Source organism: Fundulus heteroclitus, unplaced genomic scaffold, assembly GCF_011125445.2.
Source record: "Fundulus heteroclitus isolate FHET01 unplaced genomic scaffold, MU-UCD_Fhet_4.1 scaffold_70, whole genome shotgun sequence".
NCBI classification, from domain to species: Eukaryota; Metazoa; Chordata; class Actinopteri; order Cyprinodontiformes; family Fundulidae; genus Fundulus; species Fundulus heteroclitus.
The window spans coordinates 719,333-742,459 of NW_023397143.1; the positions used below are offsets into that span (position 1 = coordinate 719,333).

The 23,127-nt window shown below is 38.7% G+C and overlaps 1 protein-coding gene across 1 annotated transcript in view; it reads right to left on the minus strand.

Moving 5' to 3' along the window:
* sppl3 (signal peptide peptidase 3) overlaps positions 1–23,127 on the minus strand; it is a 44,668-nt gene that overhangs the window by 11,671 nt on the left and 9,870 nt on the right. Inside the window, exons 2-7 of the mRNA XM_012876419.3 lie at positions 6,301–6,378; positions 3,392–3,483; positions 3,166–3,285; positions 2,866–2,944; positions 1,047–1,159; positions 105–211 (exon numbers count right to left, since the gene is read on the minus strand). Of these exons, the coding sequence (XP_012731873.1) occupies positions 105–211; positions 1,047–1,159; positions 2,866–2,944; positions 3,166–3,285; positions 3,392–3,483; positions 6,301–6,378 (589 nt within the window). The remainder of the gene's footprint in view (positions 1–104; positions 212–1,046; positions 1,160–2,865; positions 2,945–3,165; positions 3,286–3,391; positions 3,484–6,300; positions 6,379–23,127) is intronic.

The following is a 23,127-nucleotide window of genomic DNA, read 5'->3' on the forward strand; positions in this document are numbered from 1 at the left end:
AATCGCTATCGTTTTGCGGAAAAAAACTCCCCGAGTCGACGTCTTTTACGGCCGCGCCTCCTTTCTGCGATGCAGGTAAAGTTGAGAGTGGGATCGCTTCTTACCCAGAACACATCATAAATGAGCAGTCCTGACAGCAGCAGGCAGGAGACCTTCAGACTGGGAAGCCGAACAAAGGCGATCATGGCGACACACAAGCCCATGGCTAAAGCTGCAACAAGGAGAAAGGAAACAAAAAAATAAATAAAAAAAACGTGGCATTTCAAAACATATTTCCACATTTAGGTAAAAACAAGCAGACATATTGAGGTCAGTGCAGATGTCCTATATTTTATTTATCAAAATCATATTTCATTCATATTGTTTCTTGAAAGAACAGATATTTTGCAGAATATTGCATTTCAGACTCAATTTATGTCTTTATATTTTATATAATAAAAGCGGCAGCTGCACACTCTGCATGTGTTTAACTTTAGCGAATATAAAACTTTTAACTTTTCCAGCCGTGTATTAACATAACTGGCAAAAAAAAGAGAACTCCACCAAGAGTTACTGAATTACATTTTTAAATACAGAACTACACAGTTTTTTTTTTATCTATTGTCTGCTGTTCAGGAAGACAATGATTTGCATGAAGCCCATTTAGCCTGACTAACACGGCTCCTTCGTCTCAGAATGGAAAGCTAGAAGATAACACAACATAACACCGTGTCGCTGTGAGTCAGGCCCGGTTCCTTCTTCAGCAGACGATAAAAACGGCGTTTTCTCAAGCAACGCATTAAGCATTAAGTGATCTCTGACACAGCTAGGAAATTCCTATACAGATGCTTTTAATATGAAAAGACAAGTCTGCGCTGATACTCAAATCCTTTGAGTCGCTGCAGGGTAACATTTTATGTGGAGCAGGATTAATGTGTAACAAACTCTTATGTGTTGGCTCTCCTGTTAGAGCTGCTCAATGAAACCCTGACGTATGTTTTTAACTATACACTGATGTTCCCGCGGGAGGAGAACTTTGTGTCGTGAGCTCTGACTGAGCGACGCACCGTCCATGAGGAGCCAGTGTCCGGTCAGCACCCAGATGAGAACCAGCATAACGGAAAGCGAGAACGACAAGAGTTCAGCCAGGGTGAAGCGTCCACAGCAACCGAATGAAATCCTGCAAAGCAAAGAACGTGTAAAGGAGAGAATTTTTTTTTTTTTTTACACAGAACAATACATGAGAACACGTGTTTGTTTTTTTTTTACGGTTCAGAAATATGCAAAGAGAGGCTAAGTAGAGGCTGGAGACTGATAAGGAGGGACAAATATTTTACATGCCAAATAAGATTTAATTGTCTCTTTGTTGAATATTTGTACCATAAAACCTGACAAACTAAAACAATTTAATGAATTGTTTTCGTACAGCAGCAAATTAATGAAAAGGTACTGGTTCCTGTTCAGGTTGGCTCTTTTTTATAAAGGCGCACTTAAAATCCTTACATTTTCTCAAAAATTCACGGTGCGCCATATAATCCGTGTGATTTATGGTCCAAAAAAAAAAGGTTAACGTTTGAGATCATGAAACTAATTTTAACATCTGACAGTTTCCAAGTGATGACTGTTGGTGTTCGGAGAAAGTAATCGACTCAAACTGGCCTGGCCCTAACAAAGCAGCTTGTGAGGAATGAATTGTCGAAGTCTCGGGCTTTGACTAGGCCACTTCAAAACTTGTTTTTGAGCCATTGAGAGGTGGACCTACTGCTGCTTTGTGCTTGAGCTTAATGTTGTCATTCAGAGAGGTTTTCCGCTATACAGCAGAAGTACTGTTTAAATCAACGGCTGGTAAGTCAGTGATGGTCTGTGGTAAACCAGCCACAGACCATCACTCTGCCACCAACATGTTCAACTGTTGATATAAATGTTTTTTTCCTGAAAAGCTGTTTTAGTTTTGCACAAGATGCACATCTTCCGCTTTTCTCAGTCCTCTGAATACCTTTCTACAGGTCTTACTGATGATCAAGATGATTTTCAGCATGTGTGGTTCTTGTTCAGCAGCGGTTTTCAGCGTGAAATTCACCCATAGACGGCATTTCTACTCGGTCTGTCTTACTAATCAGTCCTGGATATTGACTTTAACTGAAGTAAGTGAGGTCTGCAGTGCTTTAGCTGCTGTTCTGGGTTCTTCTCTGACCTCCTGGATGAATCAAAGAAGCACTCTTGGATTAATGTTCGTAGGGCGGCCACTCCTTGGAAGGTTAACCACTGTAGTCTTCTCCAGTCGTGGACAATCTCTCTCTTTTTCTTTTAAACACTTTTGTTTCTCACATGCTCTTCATTTGTTTTCAGATCAGACCCGAATGTTTTTCTTTTTGGATCTTTAAGCCTAGTTCATTTTGTCAAGCAGGCTCTATTTAAGTGATTTCTTGATTCAAAAGGTTGACCAGCAGTGACACCTGTGTGTGGCTAGCAAAGCAGTTAATTCATGATGGACCAAGATGATGAAAACATCTTCACATAGGTTTGGACAGATATTAGTAATCATTTTGAAACGGCCTTTTGTATTTCTCCGGTAATTTTTATCTGACATAAAAAAATGTCGTATGAAGCAATGAAATGTGTCAAGAAAACAAAAAGAAGAGCTCTATAGCAACATTGCACTGCTAAAAAAATATCACGGTATCAAAATAAATGTATCTTTTAAGTTTGACAACTTCTTTGATATCTAGAGACATACAGCACTAAATATTTAAATGCTAACGCTACAAAGCTGGCTCGATAATGATATAAATAAACAGATTCCTGGAGCGTTCTGAAGAGTTTGTGAGAGGAACAAAACAGCATGGAGGAGATTTCAAGACCCAGAAGGCCACGTGACTTCCTTACTTGTTCTGCGGGGAGCAGGGTCTGGTCAGATACTGGCACATAGGTAACAACAGGAATGCAAATGCAATTGTAGCAAGAACTGAGGAGAGGAAGAAAAGCACAGCGGTGAGAGCTTCAGCCTTAATACACCTTGACAGCTTGTAGGAGTCATTTCTGCGTGTTAAATGGGGCAGCTAATGGTCGTCGGTTTTTAAAGACATTCTCCAGGGTGTAACTACTGAACACCGACGGGGAAGCCTTTGTAATGATGCTACATGTGTGGCGCTTTCGTGTTCCCCCCCTCCGGAGCCGTATAGTTACCTGCAGTGCAGATGGTGAAGACCACCTGAACCGAGTCGAAAAAGAAGAACATGACTAGCAGAGACACGGAAGCTCCTATCGGCAGAAACAGGGCCTGCGTCGAGTCTATAGTCTGAATGCCTGGAAAACAATTCAGATCATGAACACACAAACTCACAAAAAAAAAGTGCAGGACTTAAACGGCAACTAAAACATTTTGTAGAGGCCTCTCCACTTGGACACTTACTGTTGTTTGTGTTGCTGTTATTAAAAGACCCTGCTGGTGAGGGGTTACCATCTTTATCCTTCTCCTGGTTCTCACAATCCATGTTTAATGACCTGCGAAAGCAGCAGAAGACGGAGTGGTTTAGTCACAACATTACACTCCATCTTCCGTCTGACACTGCAAAAACTCCTGTCTTCCTTTTAAGACCTGCCCTCAGAGTAGGAGTTCATTCAGGGTTCAGAAAGTGTAAACTATAGACAATGCAAAAATTAATCTACTTTAACCTCTTCTCTACATTCATTCTTTTCATTAATATCACAGAATACAGCTTTCTACGAGCAGCCATCTTCTGCCTCTCTTAACCTTTCTCTTATTTATCCATCCGTCTCTCTTTTTATGTTTCTGTCTCCATCATGTATCTTTATACATGATTATGTTTTGAAGGCTACCTGCCTTTCTTCCCTCCTACATCTTGATTGAAGGAAAATCTCTTTAGAAATCTGGATCTGCCAGAGTTTAGAATATTTTTCAGCGTAACTTTATAAAATGTAATTATTTTTGAGATCTGCTTCTGATCCATTCATGGGTCTGTCTAGCAACAAAAAATGTGTTTTCCACAAATAAAGCAGCCATCTTATCTCATCGATGGACTCAGGAAGGTGGATTTTTGTGTCCAACAGACAGACTTTTGGTGATTTGCCACAATCAGACCAAATAGTATTTTGTAGGACATCTGAAAATGACCATAGAGCCGTTTACTTGTTGAAAACTTGCTGCATTGAGCATTAATGCTTATAATAATCCAGTTTCAACAGATGTGTCAGGCAAACCTTCACAGTATACTGAAGTAGTCAGGGCACCACATGAAATAAACAAATGCATCCATTTCTGTCGTAACGCAACACACTTTCCAGTCTTGATAATTTAAGCGTCTCTTTAATGACCACAGACTCTACTGACGTCTTCACGGGTAGCAGACGCTCAGCGCTCCCAACTTCCATGGGACTTTTTAGTGCAGCCATTCTCAGAAACTAGGTCCGTTTAGAAAACAAAGAAATATGTTGTGACTCTGAGCGCTCGGACAGGATGCGATCTGCCATTTTTTAGAGAGGCCAATTTTTAATAAAATTAACCGTGAACATTCACAGATGTATAATGATTACTGCCCTGACCTTCTTGGAGGGGACAATATTGTTAGCGGGGCAGGGCGTCCCCTCTTTGTAGAACAGAAGAGGAAACACTGCACGGTCCTTTCCCGAAGCAAACTAAATTATCTAAATTTATATAATTTCCACAACAGCATGTCATTTCCGCATCTAACATGGATGTGCCTCACGACGAAGTTCTGCAGGTGCAGGTTAGCCCCGCCCTCTGCAGCCACTCACTTGACCAAAACAACGAGGTTCTCCTGGAAGTTTTAATCACTGCTAATATCAATCAATCAATCAATCAAATTGTATTGTCAATTACAATTTGCATTGCAATCGAAAAGTCAGTTCCAGTACAACCGTCCATCACATACACTTAAACAAACAAACATTTTGGGGAGAACGATTGACTGAGGCCTTGCGTTGCCAAGGAACACAGCCAGTCAGCCGCTGCTAAATAGCGCAGCCGTCAAGGCCACATTCCTCCAAACAGCCCCGAACCCCGCCTACACAGAGTTCACGAGGCGCTGCCCTTAATATGGCAACTATATCCAAAAAAGAGGCCAACACAAAGCATCGTTCAGGGGTACTTTCCCTATGAGGCAGTGGGTCAGGGAAAAAATGGAATGCCGAACAACAGCCTATGCTAGCGATACAAGCTAATGCTACAACACTAATGTTACAGAGCAACTTCTAAAAGGCACCCATTAACCTCCTGTATGTGCAACAGTATAGTAGTAAACCCCCTGAAAAACATAAGCTAGTGCTATCAGTCTGAATATTAGCTTCACAGACCCAATGACAGTTAAACCCGCTTCCCAGGTGCGCCGTTCCAAGCAACGCAACGCTCTGTTCTGCTGCAGCAGGCAGAAAAAAAGCCCAAGACTTGGTCGGCTAGCATACAGAGAAGCAATTAAACAAACCAATATATCTCCCCTTGTTAATTTGTAGAGGGATGAGAACTTGATGTAGCTAATATCGCCACACGGTGGAGCTAGGCTGAAGCTTACAAACAGAGCAAATAAAGTGGGAATCCGTAGCTGCCTACTCCGCTGCTGGAGCTGATCACTAAAAACAATATTCAGCAAAAGTACCAGAAACAGAAGTTAGGGCTTCTGGATACATTTGCAGGGACCAGATATTTGTTTTGTATGTTCCAGATTCATGTTTGTTTTGAAACAAAGTTTATTTAAGTACAGAATTACCCTCAGCAATAACTGTTAGATGCATCAATTCCAATAGACACAAACATGGAGGCACACGCTGGCTCACTAAAGATAAGCAATTACAATAAAAACAAAAATAATTACATGACTGAATAAAAAGTGGATACTTCCATACAGGTTGTAGAGCCTTATTAAGTGTTATCTTGACAATTACATTAATTTGATATTAGTTTTCTTTCATTAACCTTTTCACCTTTCTTTTGGTTTTAACTTGCTGAGACTTCACATATCAGAGCCAACGTCAAGCATTAGTAGCATCACTTGGTTATCTCGTTATGATTAGTTCAGTGTGTGCTGCAGGAAGTGTGTATGATTTCAGGCAGGAATACTTCCTCTCAAGGACAGTTTTTCCAACAGGATACTAGGAGCATACAGATCAACACCTGTGCAATTTGAAGACAAATTAACCTTTCTTTCAATTTATTTCAGCCGGAACTACAGCTGGCTCCTTAGTTATAAGAAAACTAACATAAAACTACCTCCAGATGATGGAGAAAAAATATACAATGTTCAACCAGTGGCTGAAGTGCTTAACGTGACCATTTAAATCACTCACCTGAAACTGCCATAGACGATTAGAAGGATGGAAATCAGGAAGGTGGACACCTGACTGGAGTCGACTAGGGAGTATGCCCTAAAAACATGAGAGAGAGAAAGAGACATTAGAAAACATGGTTTAAATGTCTAAGTAAAAACAAGTGAGTAATAAATGTTTAACTATTTAGGTTTAAGTATAGAAAGCTTTAGAAGGACCTTGCAATTTTTTTTTAATCAACACACCACCATTTAGTCGCCTTTATCAATAACAATATTGTTAGTAGGATTGTGGTCAGGCGTTTTAAACATGCAGTTGTCCTACCTCTAAAAAGGAAATCTGCTCTAGATCCTAAGGTTTTTGACACATTATAGGCCATTCTATAAACTACCATTCTTATCTAAAAACCTTTGAGATGTTTGTTTATCTCCCATTAATGACCTTCCTGGAGGAGCAGAATATTTAAGAGGTTTCCAGTCTGGGTTCAAAGCTTTACACGGCTCTGATCCAGCTCTTTAAATGGGTTTTTATATTTTATATTTCTAGCTCCTGAAAGTGGTAATTGTATTTTTCTTGTGTTTACGGATTTAACAGCTGCATTTGATACAGTTGATCAAAGAATTTAAATCTCTCGTTTGGACACAGCACTGGAGTGTTTCAGATCTTAATTGGCAGATCGATTTCTATGTTTGCCTTCAGAAACGCGCATCTTCCTCTGCTTCGTCTTTTGTGTGGTGTCCCACAGGGCTTGATTTTAGTCCCCCTTCTTTTCTCTCTTTATTTGCTCCCACTCTACTCCACAGTAGGAGAATATTCTGTGCCTTTCCACTGTTACGCAGACGACACTTAGATTTTATGTCCCGCAAAGAAAAATATATTATCTGTGCTACATCACTCAACTTCCTGAAATTCAATGAAAGTAAAGCTGAAGTCATGGTTTTTGGCAGAATAGCTGAAACCCTCCCTGTAGATATAGGATCCTTCACCACCTACACTAAGACAACCCGATGAGTTACGATTTCAAAACCTACATTTACTTACATCTGATAACTGATATGATCATTTATGCTTGATTAAGCTGTTGACATCACTAATCTCTTAGTTCAAGAGGACAAGGAGCTTAAGTTCGATACTCAGATCAGGGCAGTCGCCAGACCAAGTTTTTATAATTTAAGGTAGTTGGCAAAAATTAAAACCAATTATTTCCCAAAACCACTTTGAGATTGTAATTAGTGCCTTCATCACCACCCGCTTTTATTACTGCTATGGATTTTATACAGTAGCTGGTGGCTCTTCTATTACCAAGCACCAGAGGGTACAAAATGCAGCAGCGGGTCTTTAAATATGAGCTCATTAAGCCATTTTAACTTCTCTCCACTGGCTGGCAATACATTTTAGGTTTAATTTTAAAATCCTTATATTTGTTTTTAACGCCCTCGATGGTCTCGCCCCATCCTACCTCCCAAACCCTCTGTTCTCTTGCACAGATCAGCTCCTCTTTGGAGGTCCAAAGACTTAGCATAAGCTAAGGCAGGACTGAGCCCTTTTGGCTGTAGCTAATAAGAATAACCTACCACTCCAAATTAGACAGGCCTCCTCTCTCTCTCTTTTTAAATCACTTCATTAGACATTTCCTTTCCTTGCCTCAATGCCTGTTTTGTATGTTTTGTATGATTGCTCTTACCCCTGTTTAATGTTTCTATGTAAACTAATCTTTGTCTCTTAATATGTAAAGCACTTTGATCTTGTATGGCTGAAAGCACTTTAGAAATAACACTGGACGGGTTTAGACTAGATTTGTAAATGGACAACTTGTAAGCCCTTCATTTTTTGTTAGATGAAGTAGTTTGTAATCCATCAGCGGACACGCAGCTCAAATGTTCTTTGAAGGTCTATATTCAATTGCTGAATGAAACTGAAGTTCCCCCAAATTATTTTCATATATGAAATAATCAGATGTCTTATCAATGCATTTGTTAAACCCTTCAACTTTGCCCTATGGTTCATATGAGCACAAAAACACCCCTAAGGTTTTACGGATAAACTAGTGTTTTGACACACAACAACCACCTAAACCAGACTAGCATAAAATAATAGTTTTACATGAACAAGACGATTTCCAAAGTCATAAGCTGAAAAGCTTGCATAAAAGCCTGTAGGTGTAGCGAGTGTGGATAGAGCAATCACAGCTCAACTTGATGCTGACTTCTGTTGTTGGTCAGCATTAATTTGTGGGTCATTTGAGATACTCTGAAATCTGTTAATAAATGTCCTCATGGTTGAAATGTAACAAGCATATCCGAACAATGAACTCGCTGAGTTACGATTTAAAAACCTACATTTACTTACATCTGATCACTCATATAATCGTTAATGCTTGATTGAGCTGTTGACAAGTTTATCCCGCATTATAACCCATTTGTTTCTCTTTCCTTGATTTAATCTACATTTTTCAGCATCACTGTACTTTCCCCTTTACCAATTCTATGTAAGTACAAGAACAACAGTTTCTTGGAAAACTGTAAGACGTGCAAATTCCATTCCAGGAACTAGCATTACACCGCTGACTTGCAGGCAGATGAGGCAGTGCCACACCTGTCATTATGGCAGGTAAAATAACACCGATGAGATAAGATCAGTTCCTTCATGAGACTGTTCTATAAATGTATGCATTACAGTATTGGGCTGCCGCACAGTGGCACTGAAGGATGGGTTAAATGCTGAAGACAAATTTCATTGGAATGTATGTGGCAATGATAAATATTAATATTGTCATTTCAACATTCTTATCGTCGGAATAGTTGAATTTGTGGCAGTGAGGAGCCGTGCTGCAGTAAGCCCATTGCGGTCTCTCTTTATATCGCCAACATATGTTTGTGTGCATGTAATACAGATGCTGGCGTTCCAGTATGTTTATGTTGGGGGGTGGTGAGTAAAGCATGGTGGTCTACCAGGCTTATAATACGGTGGGGGACACCTGAATGTTATGACATAAGGAATATTACAAAATGCATTCATAGATTTTATTACATTTAGCGGCGATTATTACAAAACGTGGTTTAGGTGACTTTTATTACATTGTGAAGTCTGAATTTATTACATTTAATATAATATAACAGATCAGCTAAAAATTGAGTTGATTAAAGGATAACTAAAGGTTTCTAAAACAGCTAAATGTTTAAAATTGAAGTCAAATTTGAAATATTAGTTTATATCTATTTGTACAACCAACTCCAGAGCTGTCAGTGCTTCACCAGTCATGATCCTCACCGCACGTCACTGCACTACGCAGTACAGTATGCATAAACTAACCTAGCAGCATACTCAATTCAAACAAAAGCTTTTTGCTACGCATATGAACATAACTGGTTCAGCAACCACAAACCTATTATGACAATAATAGCTTGGGCTGTTACTCAGAAAGAACTGTACAACTTTTACACTGCACAAAAGGTATGTTTTTGAAACAATTTCCCTGAAAATGCTCATTATCTGAAAATGCTGAACAGATTTTTGTCTCCTGTAATCACGGCACCCAACAGAATTGAGCCCCGAGTGAAAAAAGTGAGAAACAACTATGTGATAAAATTAGAAACTACGCTTAAACTTTTATTTTGTACATTAGTGTAACTGGGGAGCAAATGACTCAACAATAATTGGGAAACGAGTGAAGAAATACTTTCAAAATGCCGAGGTTTGGTTGCTTAAAAAAAGGCTGGGTTAGGTTTGTGAAAATGAGAGTTCATCAGAATTGTCTCATCCCTGCCTAAATGATTATTCAAATAAAAATATCTTACTGTAAATCCTATGACGCTTTCTTTAGCCCACTCAACAATATAATGAATGGTTTTACATTAGACAATCATTTCTTTGACTTTCACATTTATCTGACTGATTTGACAGAATTATGAAACCAAAGGGAGAAAAGGGAGCAGGAAAGGTGCCTGAGGAAAGAGGTAAAAACCTCTGAAATACAAGATGATGTCGACTATTATTAGTGATTTTGTTGTGGGAGTAAATACTTTATTATGTAAAGAGTTGTGGTATATATTAACGCATTTGCAAAGAGGCGTTGAAAGTCAGATTTCTCTGGGCTATTTTAATGTTATGCAGCTAAACAATAATAAAAAAATAGAATATGTTTGAAAGTATTTTACACAAACTAACGTAAATATTCTGTTTTATGGCAATGAATGCACATAATCAGAAATTACACAAACTTTTCTCACAAATTTCATATCAGCAAGACATTGTCTTGTTAAAGAGTTCAAACTCACTGGACATTTTTTCACATTTTGTCATTACGACCACAAACTTCAATGCATTTTGTTGCGATTTTGTACTATAGACAGGACAAAGGTACAATTGTGAAGTGGAAGAAAATGGTTTTCAGCATTTTCTTTTGCAGTAGAAATTGTGGCAAGCATTTGCATTTAGCACACTTAAATTTGATACTCTTAAAAAAAAAAAAAAAAAGATCCAGAACAAGGCTCAGAAATGGGAAAATACCTCCTGTGTGTAATTTAATGCCTTTCATCTAATCATTGAGACAAAGAAACACACCCAACAGATCCGGGATAAAGTTATGGATAAGTTCAAAGCAGAGTTAGGTTATAAAGCTCTTATAACGCGTTCAAACCATCTGAAAATGAAAAGGATGGGACGACAGCAAGGCTACCAAGAGATAGCTGTTCACTCAATCTGACAGTAAGCACAAGAAGAACATTATTCATAGAAGAAGCCAAAAGGCCCATGGTATCACTGTGATCCACAGCTCAGGTGGCAGAATCTCTTGACTCGACATAAATGCTCATGCTACAAATACAGCCGGAAGTGTGATAATTAGAAAGTCAGAAAAAACATGTAGGTGGCTCAGCAAACATGTGAAATGGGGTTTTAAGCTCATATGAGACAAACCTACAAAACACTGACGTGGCAGATATGCAACACTGCACATTCCTCTGATTTTTTCCATTACTAATGATGTTTAAACCCGTCTGTCTTTGCCACTGTCATACTCGATTTTCCCCATTGTGTGACAATAAAGGAATTTCTGATGAACACACCCATCCCCACTGCAAAACACGGTGGTGACAGCATAATCCTATAAGAATGAAGCTAAATATAAGGCATGTCTGCATCCAAACCTTTAAGAGGCTCAGGGCTGGACGATATAGAAAAAAAAAGCATATCGATAAAATAGAAATCAGATATCGATAATTATCAAAAAATTCAAAACATATATTTGATGTGTAGCCGGGGCCATTTCCTGCTGTTGCTTAATGTCCTGTTTTTAAATAAAGAGCACTGACTTCAAACACAACCCTTTTTCAACCAACTTTTACCAAAACTGTAGGTGTTGAAAGTAGAAAAAAAAAGAACATCTCTCTGAACTCTTTGAATCTTGGTGAAGGAGCATCCCTGGGTCTGCGTTTGTGATTGGTTGGGTGTAAATGACTGTAGTATTAACCAACATGATAGGCTACAATGCACAAGGAAGGAAAACTGTTCTTTGATTGAACATTTTATTGACCCTTTTCTTTCTTTAATGAGCTACACATCTATCGATCGATATATATCGTTACTGAATTATCATCCAGCCCTAAAGAGGCTGCAAAAGACTTTAGACTGGGGAGGAAGCTCACATTGGAGAAGCAAAACAATCCCCAACATACAGCCAGAGCTACAATAAATAATTTAGGTCAAAGCATCCATGTGTTAGAATGACCCAGTGACGGATCAGACTTAAATCCAATTGACGTGACGCCACCTGCCAATCAACCTTGGAGGCTCGTCGGCAACTGACCAATCAGTGATCCCAATTTGTCCCAAAGTGAAACGGCCCTTACCTATAGAGTGATTTCATTAAAAAACATTGGTAAAAAATGATCAAACATTGTCCGTAGGGAACGTGCAATTCAGACACGCGTCATCACGAACCTTTAGAGGTGTTTATTCCTTTCCTGAAACCTAAAAGGGAGTCTAGTGAAATGTAAAAGATGGAAATGCGGCCGACCTCGTTAACAGCTGAACACAACAGTGATCATCAGGGAACTACCGCATCTTTGTCAGTATGAAGGTGGCTCAGATTTTGTTCATAAACATTATATGGTTAATTTTTAATTGAAAGGGTAATGCTTAACTGTAGTTCCGCTGTGTTTTATGTGTTAGGAATTTCTGCACGCTGCAACTTCTGGTTCCCTGCGTTTTTTTTTTTTGTTGTCTGCTTTGATCAGTTACCATTACTCCGATTTTGCAGCAATCATTTAATAGGTAAAGTAAAATTCACACTCCTAATACTGAACTTTACTGTAAATTCTTGCCATGGATAGCTTGATGACAGCATGAAAGCATCTACTGCAGTCTGCAGTAGAGATTTTAAGTTATAATAGATATTTTAAGTTGGGTATTTTAACAGAGGAGTGATCTTACAGTTGCCGGCACGTCGATTGACAATCTGTGTCAAGATTTGAAAACTGATGTTCCCAGATGCTCTCCATACAATCAGACTGAGCTTGAGCTCCATTGCAAAAAACAAATGGGCAAAAGAAATGTCATTCTTTAAATACAAAGCATGCCAGATTTTTCACATCTTTATTTGTGAAGAATGTTAAAAAAAAAAAAAAACTGATTCGTTTTTCTTAATATTCACAATTCTGCACTACTTTGTGTTGATGTGACTTCTTTACAAAAAAAGGGCTCCATTAACAAGTCTTCATCTAAAAAAACAAAACAAATATCAAGGTTTATTTTGGAGAAATTAATTGGCATCTGCGTTGGCATGTCTGCGTTTAGCTGAGAGATGCAGACTTGACTTCATTAAAACCTGCTTCCAAAGTAAACGGATAAAAATAATGAAACATTGTCTTAAAATGACTATTTAATTTCCCTTTGGGATTGATAAAGTATTTTTGAATTGAATCTGAACGCAATATTAAAAATTAAAAGCGTAAAACTGATTCCAATAGCGTCCTTTGCGGCCCGTGCGTTTTGGTGCATCAGTTTCATTCATCCCAGGATTTTCCTCACGCTACACCAGTTCTCGCTTAGAGAACTCGTAATATGAAAATAAAATTGTTCACAGGCCACCGGAACAATGTTGCATTGCAAAGCTGTTTGTCCAACACCGGTCTCCGCCTGGAAATTACACTATAGCCTTTATCCTAGACCCAGGATTTAGGTCACAGTAAATGTCTGACAACATGTGCAGCCCTTTCATGCCACCTGACGTAATCCTTTGTGCCTTTGTTTAAAGGTCCGTACCTAAAAGTGTTCCGTGTCTTACAAGCATTAAAATAAGTGATTAAGAAAGTGACCTTGCTCTCCTGCATGCCAACATTAATTAGACCCACAGACTCCCCGTCAACACAGCGAGCAGCTAGTTTAATCCACCACAGACCTCATTCATATTCTGGTATCGAACTGGTTTGTCTGAATTCTGTGCACAGAAGCCTGGAGAACATGAGTGAGATAGATGAATGGAACATTTAAAAACAAAATACAATCCCGGACTGTTGAGAGCTGGCGGACGGCCCGACGTGCCATAAGACAGCCTTGTTCGCTGACAGACTCGGTTTTCAATAACAATTCCAATACCGTCCTCCATCAAAACCAGTTGCACGCATTATTTGAGCACTATGGGCCAGGTCAACGTGCCACAGAGAAGATTAAGTGGCATTCTCCGGTTCTGTTCGGATGCAGCTAGATAATTCTGGATGAAAAATGATCAGCCCCCCCCTCCCCAACGGAAAGCTAAATTGGATTTAATAGCTTTTTCTTTCCGCTTTAAAACCTTGAACTTTAAAGCCCGAGAATGCATTTACCAATCAACCCTGCCTTCAGGTCAGTAGACGGCCACTTTGTGTGAAGGAAATAAAAAAATAAAATAAAAAAAAATCTGCAGTATTTCAATAATGACAACATTAATGGTTGTGGCTTCCAACTCTAACTTTAGTTTCAAAATAAACCCCATTCTCCTCATCATGCCTGACAACCTTTTCTGCTTCAAATATTTTTGGGCAGTGGTTCTTTTTAGCAAATTTTCTCAAAGTATAAGTCATTTTACGTTCAGTGCCTAAAGGCTGAGTAATACTTGCGCGTTGGGGAGTCGCGCAGGTCTGAGCAGACTGCGCCTGAGCCAATAGCAGCACTCTATAGACATTTATACTTGACGTGGACGGTATTCTCCAAAAAAAAAAAACACAGGGGGCAGTACTCAACCTAAATGCCGTAAACAAGAGAACAGTTGATGTCACACACCCAAAATGGCTGCGTGCAGTGTCGTAAACAATCAAAGAATATTTGGTGTGTTTATGGCAGCTAAACAGAAAAAAACGAAGGGTTAGAGACATAGAAGATGGTATGTTCACCCAGAGGATAGAGAAGGCCATGAAGATGGGGAATACAGCCGTTCTGTAAAGCTGATTAGCATTTTTTTTTAGAAAAAACAAACGTCGCACATATAAAGCCCTTAATAATCAAGCTCCATCATATATCAGAGCTCTGATTACCCCGTATGTTCCTAACAGAGCACTTCGCTCTCAGACTGCAGGTCTGCTGGTGGTTCCTAGAGTCTCTAAAAGTAGAATGGGAGGCAGATCCTTTAGCTATCAGGCTCCTCTCCTGTGGAACCAACTCCCAGTTTTGCTCCGTGAGGCAGACACCCTGTCTACTTCACACTGAGCCTTATTCTGCTGGAGGATTTTCCTTCCCGTTAAAGAGGAGTTTTCCTCTCCACTGTCGCTTCATGCTTGCTCAGTATGAGGGATTGCTGCAAAGCCAAGGACAATGCAGACAACGGTCCACTGTGGCTCTACGCTTTTTCAGGAGGAGTGAATGCTGCTTGTCAAGACTTGATGCAATCTGCTGGGTTTCCTTTACTGTGTGACTAATCTGTATAATCTGATCCAATCTGTATAATCTGATTGAAGTTGAGTTTGAAAAGTGCCTTGAGATGACATGTTTCATGAATTGGCGCTATATAAATAAAACTGAATTCAATTAAATACAAGATGAAGGCTTAAATAAAAAAAAGACAACAGAAGTCAAAATTCCAGTTTGTACCCACAAACTTGGCCAATAAACTCACCCCTGAAAATATCCCAATAATTTGTATATGTCGTTTTCAATCAGAATAAACAGTGACAATATAGCTTTAGCAAAATTGTGCTGCTTGAAACTTTTGTGCCATTTGATGCCAATGCAGGCAAACTTGCTCGGCGAGGACTCTGTTGAATGAACCCCATTTTGAATTCCCCCATTATGAATGAACCTTGCGACTGCAATTCAGTCACTTTCTGCGGGCACACCATTTCGCCTTGTTCAATGCATGGAGTGCAATCCTAGCTTAAGGGCAGAGGATTGCCATTTGTTGCACTTTACATCACACGACACAAATCGTAATGCAGGATTGAGGAGAGCAGCTACATTTGAGGCGGCCATAGCCCAGAGGTCTGCATCCTGCAATACTGGAGCCACAGGTGGCTCTTTGGACCTTCTGCAATGGCTCCTAATAACTTTGTCAGGTTTTGGCAGTTTTTACATGGAATAATTGCGTTGGATTTGCACAACAAAACAACACAAAGTATCTGTAATTTATTTTCTTGTCACTAGGTTGGAAACTATGTGCTTTTGTTTTACATACTCTTCCACAAATATTAAGAAAATGCATCCATTCTGTTCTTGCCAAAGGTTTAAGCTTTTATTTTAAAAACTAAAAAATATAAATAAAATAGTGGTTCTTTAAACCAATTGTTATCCAGGGGATAATAATCGTTTTTTTGTGTGTCTTTGAATGCTTAAACAGCTTTGGCATGACTGTTTACTCCCTTAGCCTCTAAATATGCCGTAAATAGAGCTATTTGCGTCACCTGATTGATTTAAATAATAATTAGATATAAATAACTCCTCATGTAATTTGGTGTCCTTACAGGAAGCACCACCTCCCTACCTGGGTTGTTGTCTAGGGTAGATTTCTGCACTGGTTAAATTGCTTTGGCCCTGGAACCTCCCCCCAAAAAACACCCTGGTTCCTGAAAAAGGTTCTGGCAATGGGAAACCTATTTTTAGAAACTGACATGTACGGTACATGCTTCTTCTTTCTGAACCACCTCTAATTTTATACAGGGAAATACATGTACAAAGGTTATCACTTGTGGCTTTTGCAAATAAACCTGTCTACCCTGGGTTACTCTAAAACTGGCAACATGTGCTTTTTATTACAGCTTATTCAAGCAGATTATTCATGCTAAGACAATGTGTTCTCTATTGTAGAAGGGCAAACGGATTCTTAAGAGTTAAAGCTGCTTATCTCCCCTATTATCATTAGAGAACAGCTATGTTGTGCAGAGATACTTCGATGCAAAATATAAATGCATCTCCCTCGTAAGACTTGTGAAAGTTATGCGGCAAGAAATTCTTCTAAAAACACATACAAAAAAAAAAAAGTACTAGATCCAAAATGTAAAACCAGATGTAAAAATGCTTTAACTGAACATTTTGAACAAAATCCACCCTGTAATTGTTTACAAAGATCTAGAATTATTTTATTTCCAGATAAAATGCAAACATTTCTGAACTTTTTTTTTTTTTAAACCAACACTGTTGAGCAACGCTGGAATCTTTCAAAACTTCCTCTAGATGAAATTTTGGACTTTAAGTGAATGTATCGTCAATTTAGCAGAAGCAAACCACTTAAGCAACTATTTCCTTTTGCTCGGTGTCTCATCAGGACATGAAGTGAAAACATTCGGTGACATTATCCTGGCTACGTCTTTAAGAAAAAAAATAACAGTATTGAAATTCAAGAAAAGCTAAGGCAACAGCTCCTAGTGGCAAACTACTATACTAAAAATCAATGTCTTTTTAAAAAGGTATATTCAGAACTAATTTCAGGTACAACTTATGATTCATGAGAACAGAAAGGCAGAATGTGTAAAAGGAAAAAAAATAACGATCGGCACTCGTTTCACCCTTGTTCCTGCATGCGAGACGTTGTGAGGCAGCTAAAATTACACAATTTCACACAAAAAAATTTAATTGATTCCTGGATTCTTTAAAATTAACATCTACCTCATGAATAACAGAACAATTAATTTTCAACCTTCCTGGGCTTGGTTCCCCGAGAAAAGAGATGTTCATCTAGAGGGGCCTGCGGGTTAAATAAAAGTGATCAAAAAGAAAAGTAGTGTGTGTATATATATATATATATATATATATATATATATTATATATATAATATATATATACTATATATATATATATATATCTATATATATATATATATATATATATATATATATATATTTTAGAGCCTTCTATCACGTTTTCTTTACAAGACTAAGGCTAAGCCTAATAATTGGACGAGTGTAATCCAGAAAAATCATTAATACCTTTAATAGCATTTTTAAGTTTTAAATGCAGCCATCCTCTCTTTCTGTGTTACTGGAAGAACTGAAGCCGATTGGATTTTAAGACAAGAGTTATGAAGAAACTGCAATGCGTCCAACCACCACATCTTCAGAACTACCTCAAAGTGGGGTACTATTTTAGTTCATTGACTCATCTTTATCATCAGTCGAAAACTTTTAAAGCAAACAAATGCTCATCAAACGGGCCAGAAAAACAAAAAGCAGACAGAGTCAATACCATACATACGGGGCGTGGGCTGAAACGATTCCTCAAGTGATTCAAGCACCTCCACTTCAGGAATGCTTCATAAACTATATGCATTTATTATCTAACTATTCAATGCACTGTGTTCCGGTTGGGCGGTTATTTGTGTTGGACACTCACTTCTGCTGCCGACACGTTGGTGCCTGGTGGGGTTAGCAGCTAGGGAGTTAAGATGGTGAGGGGCCAAAAGATGAACGAGTGCGTGAAGCGCAAAGCTGAATTAGCATTCTACAATGAAAAGTCCCCCGATACTGAAACACCTGAGCAGGAAATATCTGCTGCAGCGGCACCCTTTCCTCCCTGAAGGGACGACCAACCCCCCCCCCCGGTGATCATAGTCATTGTTATACGCAAAACCTGCTGCTCCGCGAGCCGAGGCCCAGCGCTGCCCACTGCACAACTTTGTTTTGATTGGCCAGCTTGGCGGCTATGCGGCCAATCACACGTGAGGGTGTGGTTAGGAAATTTGAAAATAACCTCTTTGTTTGATACTGTATAAACTCAAACTAGTGTCGCTCATCCTTTGCTTTCCTGCAAGGTCAGAATAAAGATAGAAGCTCTTTGTAGGTTGGGCTGGATATCCATTTAATTTCAAGAATCGATTCGATTGCTATTCTTAAGATTTAGAATCTATTCTTTTGGATCCTTGTCAGATCTCAAATTGGATCCCTGGTACTAAAAAAAAAAAAATTTCTGCCGTTTCAACAGGTAACCTTTATTTGATTATCCAGGTAGATCTTGTTGAGATTAAAAATCTCTTTTTCAAGAGAGACCTGGCCAGAAATGGCAGCAGCACATAATTCCAAATCAAAAACTACAGGGATGGAAATGTATTAAAGATACAATTTCGGCAAAATACGATTAAAGATTAGGCAAAACATCTACAAACAGAAAGCTTATTTATAAACTGGTTTAAAAATACCTTATATATATTAACAGAGACCAAATCCTTCAGCTTCAAGTCCTTCTGCAACTGATTCCAGTCTGAGGGAGCAAACTGGAAAGATTTATATTTATTGATACTAGTATGATATCAACATCGAACAGCAAATTAATAAAGTAATGGTAGTTGATGGCAGCTGTAAGGACCAAACCCTCTCCCTGAATATTGAGATAGTTGCTTTCATAAACAAGCTGTGGGGCAGAAAACCCAAACAGATCCAGTGTAGATAACAGAGACGCCAGAGACATATACAGATGCTATTTGAACACTAATGTACTGCATTATTTAAAAAAAATGACATAAAAAATAATAAATCTCCCGGAGTGGAGTGTGAACAGGAAATGCTGGCTCACATGTTTAAGTTCAAAGTGGAAAATGCATATTTAGAAAAAAAAAATTATCTTTGCTTATATGAATCAATCTTTAGGAATTAAAATAAGAATCGATTCAGAATTGGGAAAATCTTTTCTTTCAAAAGTAACATTTTGATATCTTTAGGCTGAATGCCTATTATTTATCCCAATATATGTTTTTCTTTTTTTTATAAAGTAATTACAAAAAGGCATCCATGAATCAAAGCTTTATCCCAAATGTCTCACAGGCACATTTTTGAACAAACAGCTGTATATGAGAAACAGCTGAAAAAGAAACCACTGGAATACATGAAAGCATAATTATAATGCAACATAGACCATCTCAATATAAACCATATAGTCTCATCTTATGTCTCTTTTTAAGAAATCTCGACATCTTTAAAATCTCGATATGTAGCCCAGCCCTACTTTTTAGTGTACCTGGTTAAAAGTCTGGGAGGCTTTGTGTGATAGTCGTAATCTTCCAGGTACGGACGGGATGGAGTTCTCCCTAAAGTACAAAGGTTAAACCTCCAACGTCAACATTGTGGAGGAGTTTTAAATGCCTACTCATGAGAGCCAAACTGAAGATTTCCAGGCCTCTTGCTTTCCTTGTTTTGTAGTTTTATTGCGGCCGTGTGACTGAAGAACACAAATATAAGCGAGAGGTTTTCTGTTGTAGTTAGAGCAAAGCAAACGCAGAGGCAGAGCAGAGGGCTTTTGACACTGGTGTCTTCTGTTCTCCTTCTTGTAAGGGAGAAAGTGCTGGTTGACTGAAAATCACTGATCTTCTTTCTTTAACCAGCTAAAAATTCACAATCACATTAAAATGTGTCCAGATTATAAAACTTAAAATAATCAGACTGTTCTGTTTATGTGGGCACACAATCAATTAATAATATAATGTACGTTTATAGAAACCTGGCTTTATTCAGAATAGAACCGCTCTGACATGAGCTGTTATAAAATTATCCTGAAAAACAAAAACAAAAACCCAACAACAACAAAAAAAAAACAGAAGTTGTACTTCAATCTTTGCTGAGCAACGAAAAATAGTAAACAGACTAATATTGTATGAGTTTGTGTGTCTTCCGAGCGCCCAGGCAGGACTTGCACCAGGTTGTACATTCAGAATAACTTGGTCCTGACAAGCGTCTACATGCATGCCGATCGGATTGCCAATCGGCATAAACCATTCCTCTCATTCGGAGTAGTTCCATTCCGAACTACACAATAAGCTTAATGTGTTCACAATATTCTGATTGCCGTGTTTACAGGACGCATTTTTCTTCCAATCGACCCTTTATTCTGATTACTTTTGTCCATGTAAACCTGGCTATTTTATTTAACTTTTTTTATCCAATTAACAGGGTTTACGATCGTACCGTTGGGTGAAAACGGAGAAGGCAGACGCTCTAATGCAAGTAAGAGCAAGTTCCACCTGAAACCTGCATAGACAGCTCAGACCCTCCTAAAGTGCGGTTAGAGGAGAGTTTGGTTCTCTTCTGTTGATTTGGTTGCAGATTTTTTGTTAATTTGTGCAATAAAAAAAATAAGAGTAACTTGACAGTCAATTACACTACAGGGGTTCTATTTTGTTTGAATGACATTATGCTTTTTGATGTAAAAAAAAAAAAAAAAAAAAATAATTCTCTTTCATAATCCAGAATTCAATATGCAAGTGATACATTGTGCATCTTGTTTTTGTTTGTGGCCATTTTTACTACAGAGGCAGCTAGCTCTGTGTTGATGTTAAGTCAACCAGAAAGGGGCTGAGCTGTTGACAAGTTGATCTAGGAAGGTTTTTCAGCTGCAGATGCATCCTCTGCGAGTACACTAAAGACAGGCTATGTTACTGCATTTTACACAATAAAATGTTTATTTTCTTCTTCTTTTTTAAAGAATTAGATTTTAAATTCCATTTTCTTTTCCATGTATTTTTGACTGATAAATAAGGTTAAGTAGAATTAAATAAATGCTGAATGCAACGATTTTTCGATCCAATTACTCAATCATCAGAATAATCGCTATAATACTTGATTATTAAAATAATTGGTAGCTGCAGCCAGACAGCTCTGTTAAATAGCATTTTCCTCCCCTAAATATTTAAAACGTACCTCCTTGTAGTATTAGACACAGATGACCTCAGTGAATACCAAAAATGCAGTTTTCAAAGATTTTAATCTAAATTTGTGTTTTGACTTCACTGATCCAGAAATCGCCTAAAAAGAAACTGTCCAATGACAAGAAACGAGGCTAAAATACCTCAAATAGCAGGACGTCATGCCTCGCTCTAAAGAAATGCAAGAACAGATGAGAATCAAAGTCTCTAACCTCCATCTACTTACAAAGGATTAAAAAGCATTTCTAAGGATTTGGAACTCCAACAAATTACCGTGGCGAAAACATGCAACCGTTTCGAACCTTTGCAGGAGTAACCGACCTACCAAGATAACTTAAGAGTGCATCAACGGCTGAACCCCGAGGTTGTAAAAGAGTCCAAAGCAGCATTTAACTAACTGCAGGCCTCAACTGTCTCAGGTAACGGTAGAGTCTGCGATTTTTCCGGAAATGTAAGTAAGAGACGGCCAAGTCCCTTTTTGAATAACTGCACATGCTCAAAACCGTATTATCTTACGCTCCTCAGGGGGATCGAGTATAAAAAACCTGTTAAGTCCAATCTGGTCTTATTTCTTTCTACTGAAGCCTTCCTGTTCTTATCATAAACAAGTACGCAGTTTGCTTCTTGCGATTCAGCTCTGTTCCGAGTATACAGTGAGAGCAGCAGAGCTACAATGAACGGCTAACACCGAAGCTAACCGCTAAGCTAACCGCCAAGCTAACCGGCTACATAAACACTAGGCGTGCGGATGCGCAGGTAACAAGAAACATGCACGCACATTGGAGATGCGTGCGCACGTCAGAATGATCGGCATGTGGGACAACCAATAGATAATATCTTGACATTTGGGAAGATATTTTGTTGACTAAAAAGATAAAAGTAAAACTTTGTAAAGGTGTGTACCTCATTATGTTTACTGCATCTTTACCAGAAAAGATCATACCAGTGGTCAAACATGGTGGCGGTAGTGGGATGGTCTGAGGATGCTTTTCTGTCTATAATGACTTATTATTAATTGTACCATGAATGCTGCTGAAGGGAAATGTCTGCCCTCCGCGTTTGTAACCTTCAGCTCTGATGCGTTTCTGCTATGCACTTATTAATTTACTGGCCCTTAATTATAATAGCAGGGTTTCCTCTACATGTAATTGATCATGGCACACCACCACACCAAAATAAAAGCCGCCATACCTTTGGAACAAATCAATAAAATTGATAAAAATCGACAATTAAAGGCATTGCCAACAAATTTTTGATCCGTTGTGTCGCGCGATTAATGCGTCACTCGCCACGTCGCGGAGCTGTTTACCTCACATGCTGGCGGTCGCCTATGCTAGCTGTCTGGTTGCAGAGCGATGTAAACGCAGCGAGGAGGAATGGATGCGGCATTTTCAAATACTGCTCTTTTTGTAGTAAATTCTACAAATGACGACAGAGAAAAGGGCTCAAACCAAGTTCTCAAAAGATAAGGAGCATGTCACGCTTCACAAAAACAAAAAATAAGTAACATGTCAGATTTGACATGACACAAGTGCACCACAGTGACACGGGACCTAAAACAACATGGAGTCAATGATGATGGTGAAGAAAGCTAAACGGCAGGGTAAGTCATTTCTATATTTAAAATTTGTTCTGTTTCAAAGTGAGGAAACGCCAGTAGCGCTGGGCTCGGGGCTGTGAGCGGTCTTAGTCGTGCTTCAGGGTGTCGCCTTAACATCAGTCTGGTAGCTCATCTAATATGACTATCAGCGTGTTAG